General features: G+C 40.0%; 1 protein-coding gene across 1 annotated transcript in view; it reads right to left on the bottom strand.

Annotated features, from left to right (window-relative positions):
• Window positions 1-5,163, bottom strand: part of FAM76A (family with sequence similarity 76, member A) — a 45,130-nt gene that overhangs the window by 12,252 nt on the left and 27,715 nt on the right. The window contains exon 6 of the mRNA XM_010830260.1: window positions 2,046-2,132. Within this exon, the coding sequence (XP_010828562.1) occupies window positions 2,046-2,132 (87 nt within the window). The remainder of the gene's footprint in view (window positions 1-2,045; window positions 2,133-5,163) is intronic.

Here is a 5,163-nt window from a genome sequence, read left to right as displayed (position 1 = left end):
TGCAAGGAGATCCAACCAGTCCACTCTAAAGGAGATCAGTCCTGGGTGTTCATTGGAAGGACTGATGCTGAGGCTGAAACTCCAATACTTTGGCCACCTCATGTGAAGAGGTGACCCATTGAAAAAGACCCTGATGCTGGGAGGGATTGGGGGCAGGAGGAGAAGGGGGCGACAGAGGATGAGATGGCTGGATGGCATCACCGACTTGATGTACATGAGTTTGGGTGAACTCCGGGAGTTGGTGATGGACAGGAGGCCTGCAATTCATGGAGTCGCAAAGAGTCAGACACGACTGAGCAACTGAACTGAATTGAATGCAGGAACAGTCGAATGGAACTTGCATATGTATGAAAATAATACGTGGCTGCAGAAAAATTTTTTCTAAATTTTCAAGTTATTAGGTTGCTTTTTTAATTACCATGTATATTTAAAGAAAAATTTATTTTTAAAGATCTTTCCCAGAGGACATTATGAAAGATCATGCATCTAAGTTAAGGATCAGCATCCTAATTGAGGAAAACATTCACTGCTGCTAACCAGATGCAATAAAACACTGAACAGAAAGTTTAAAGTCTTTGGCTTGGTGAAGCCATAGCAATAGTCAGCAAGAACAGTGGCAGTATCTCAAAAACCAAATGACCCAACAGAAGGCAAACTTTAAGGCCTGTTGGTTAAACTAAAGGCTATGAATGAGCTTTTTCCGGGTCATTCAAACACAGCCCACATCATAAACAGCACAAAACAGAAATGATGAATCTAAAGGCTGTGGGTCTTGGCTTAGGCCTTCATAAAGCAGGGCATTCAGAATGGTTCATTCCCTGAAGAACTTTTTACAGGATCATGCATCCTGGCAGATGTGATAAGACAATCAGTGCCACATCCATTTTCTTCAGAATGGTCAAACTAGCTGCTCAGAGAACAAACAGTAACAGTAAAGCTAACCAGAAAGATGGTCTTTATGGTTCCTTTCCCTATATAATTAGAATATCTAAACCAAGCATTTCTAGAAGGATCAATTCAAGAAGTTTGAAGTCAATGATACCAGAAATACAAAGAGAGTCTGCAGAGTCTCAAATCAAGTTAATGAAAAAGCCAACTTCAGAGATGCTATGTATACCCCTAAATAAACAAAACTCAACCCCAGTAAGCCTATATGCTGGTCTGCTCCCATATCTACCACCGTCTGGGAGAGAGAATGGAGAATGGGAGTTTTCAGATTGGAGATGATTCCAAGGATTTTAGGGATGAGTGTGCCAGGTGGTCTCACTTCAGAATGCCCAGCCTGGAGGAACAGGCCCCAAGACTCTGTTGAGAAGCAGCCCACTACACCAACATGGACAGGGCATCCTGGATATGAGGAGAAAATAGCTGGTAAGCAGAAGCATCACTAAGAAGGAAAGGGGAAAGTGAGGAATAAAAATGCATTCAGAAAGGCTTAAAATGAAACAAAAATATTCAAATGCATCTCCTTCCCTCCTGATTCAGCATCTGCTTTGGGTTATCTCTCTTAATGCTAAGGAAGCATAGATTATCCCTCACAGACTGAGCAGTACTGCTTTAATTATAAATTGTCAGGAATTCCCTGGTGGTCCAGTGGTTAAGACTGAGCACTTTCACTGCCACAGCCAGGGTTCAATCCCTGGTTGGGGAACTAATGTTCTGAAAGCTGTGCAGTGTGCCCAAAAAAGAAAAATTTCCAATTTGTCTCTGTTTTGCCTCTGCAGACCAACTCCTGCCCTGACTGGAGAAGGCTATAGGCACAGATCACAATAAAAAGCATGTCTTTGAATTCTTGTGAGAAGTTATTTGTGGACTACAGAAAATTCAACTGCTATTAAATCCAGTTATATGTTCTAGACAAGATTATATTTATAAACTAATAGCAGTATTGTTTGTTTATAAGATAAGTGTCTAGTGTAGTATCCCTGAGAAGTTCGCTGACAACCATAAACTAGCTCCATGACACACCCTAAAACGTATTCCTGTTTCAGGAACTGTGTATGCATTTCAAACAGAAACATGCACACACACTTGAACTGGCTTACCTATCTCCATTGGTTGTGATCGACTCAAACTTGGATTTTTTCTTTGGGATTTCATTTTGAATTGAAGACGTAGAAAGGGTTTTCTGACTTTTAATGGCAAAAAAGAAAAAAGAGAGAGAGAAAGAGAGATACACACACTTTAGAAATCAAAGATTAATAAAACATCACAATGAAAGTCCTGTCAAATGGGACCAACATAATACTGTACCTATTCTATGCAAGAGCTAATTATTCTTGATCATCAAAATCCACCCAAGTCTTAATTCCATAGATGCATGGACAGCTCATTTCTATAGTCCTTCCCCAAATTTTTACCTGTGATTAAATACTATCTGCTTTATTAATAACAAAGAGAACAAGTCAATAAAACCTTAGACAGAAGCACAATACATCTTACAATTTAAAAAGTACTTTCATATTCATTTTTCCCCATGCATCTTATAATACTGTGAGGCATATACAAGGGATTATTTCTATTTTGCAGAAACTGAGGCTCATCAAGGCTAACTTACCTACCCAGGGATATAGAGCTAGTTAGTAGTGAAGCTTTACGTATCTGAACACTAAGTCCAGTTCTTCTTCACTCTGTTTCTGTAAATCTTCTAGTATCTAAGAGTCTCATGACAACCCTAAAGATCAGTGTTAGTCTCTGAAACTAATCTGCAACCCTTTTACTTTGATGGATGTAAAATTGCCAAGCCCAAAGGATTTTTCAGACCTTTTCTTATTGGCCTCTTTTCAATATTTGATACCACTGATCATGCCTTCTCCCCATCACATCCAACTTTATAACTGACAAATATAATTGTACATTAATTAAAATGTACGAGGCGACAATTTTATATATATATATTATAGAACGATTACTACCAAGATCAAGATAATTAATGCACCCATCATCTTGCATACCTGATTTTATTTTTCGGCTGTGCCACGTGGCTTTTGGGATCTTAGTTACCCAACCAGGGACTGAACCTGTCCCCCCTGCAATGGAAGCGCAGTGTCCTGACCACTGGACTGCCAAGGGAATTCCATTTTATTTTAATGGTGAGCATGCTTGAGATAGCATCACCAACTCAATGGACATAAACTTGGGCAAACTCCGGGAGACAGTGAGAGCCAGGAAGGCCTGGCGTGCTGCAGTTCATGGGATCGCAAACAGTCAGATATGACTTAGTGACTGAACAACAACATGCTTAGGATCTCCTCTCAGCAACTTGGAAGCATACAGTCACTGAGCTGTACATGAGAACTGAGAACTACTTCTAATAAAGTTTGTACCCTCTAACCTAACCCTCCCCATTTCCCTCTCCTTTTGCACCTGGCAACCACCATTCTATTCTCTGTATCTATGAAATCAGTTTTTAAGATTGCACATAAAAATGATACCACATGGTGTGTGTCTTTCTCTCTGCCTCATTTCACTTAGCACATGCCTTCCAGGCTTATCTGTGTTGTAGCAAATAGCAGTATTCCCTTCTTTTTTATGGCTAGATATTCCATTGAATGTATATTCCACATTTTCTTCAACCATTCATCCCTCCAAGGACATTCAGGTTGCTACCATATATTAGGTATTGTGAATAAATGAATAGAAATGCTCATTTCAGTTCCTTCAGATACATACTAAAGTGATTGCTGGGACCTATGATAGTTTTATTTTTAATTTTTTCAGCAAACACCATACTGTTGAGTTCTTTATATATTTTGCATATTAACCCTGATTAGAGATTTGGTTTTCAAATACTCACTCCATCCTTGAGTGCTTCTATAATCTGTTTTCAGTTTCCAGCCTAAGTTGTATCAGTCAAGAGTATGGTTTTAACAACTATTATAGTGGGTGGAAATGATGTTCCCCTGATCATCTGCATGAGAATCATCTGAGAGGTTTATAAAACAAAGCAGATTCCTGGATTCCATCCTAGATCCTACCGAATTAAACTCTGGGGTAGGGCCACAGAAATCCACATTTTAAAATTAGCTCTGCTACCACCGACTCTTATATGCTACCAGTGGCTCATGTTCAAACCTCTTCTGAATTATAGCCTAAGCTCCTAAATAATAGCCTGAGCACTAAATAAAAATCTTTTTTAATATCTGTATAGCCTAAGCAGTAAATAATAATCTTTTTTAATATCAGATCTTAGTTTCTTGCTACTTCCAGAACATCTTATTTTTGACTGGGCACAGACACAGAGGTCGAAGCTCTCAGAGGATAGCTTCTGTTTCTTGACAGTCTGTTCCTTACATTTTTCTTTGGCCTCCTTCGTTCTCTTGGCCAAAAGTTTAGCATATTCTGCACCTCTTCCTTATTTCCTTAGTACACTGTTTCTTCAGAGCAATATGCTGACATTTGAGCTGCAGAACACGTGGAAGAAAAAGATGCTAGATTTTGGGTGCTTTGGTCCTAGTTTTCTCATCATCTCTGCTTCAGGGCTTTCTCACAACATACTGGTGGACATTGTCTTTGCTTCAGTCAGTTCAGTCGCTCAGTCGTGTCCGACTCTTTGTGATCCCATGGACTGCAGGCTTCCCTGTCCATCACCAACTCCCGGAGCCTGCTCAAACTCATGTCCATCGAGTTGGTGATGCCATCCAACCATCTCATCCTCTGTCATCCCCTTCTTCTGTCTTCAATCTTGCTGAGCATCAGGGTCTTTTCCAGTGAGTCAGTTCTTTGCACCAGGGGCCACAGTATTGGTGTTTCAGCTTCAGCATTAGTCCTTCCAATGAATATTCAGGACTGATTTCCTTTCGGATTGACTGGTTTGATCTCCTTGCAGTCCAAGGGACTCTCAAAAGTCTTCTCCAACACCACAGTTCAAAAGCATCAATTCTTTGGCACTCAGCTTTCTTTACGGTCCAACTCTCACATCTATACGTGACTACTAAAAAAACCATAGCTTTGACTAGACGGACCTTTGTTGGCAAAGTAATGTCTCTGCTTTTTAATATGCTGTCTAGGTTAGTCATAGCTTTTCTTCCAAGGAGGAAGCATCTTTTAATTTCATGGCTTCAGTCACCATCTGCAATGATTTTGGAGCCCAAGAAAATAAAGTCTGTCACTGTTTCCCCATCTATTTGCCATGAAATGATGGGACTGGATGCCATGATCTTC

This window comes from Bison bison, unplaced genomic scaffold (assembly GCF_000754665.1).
Source record: "Bison bison bison isolate TAMUID 2011002044 unplaced genomic scaffold, Bison_UMD1.0 scf7180017864516, whole genome shotgun sequence".
Lineage (NCBI taxonomy): Eukaryota > Metazoa > Chordata > Mammalia > Artiodactyla > Bovidae > Bison > Bison bison.
The sequence above is the reverse complement of the archived record's forward strand: the minus strand, read 5'-3'. Positions and strand labels throughout refer to the sequence as shown.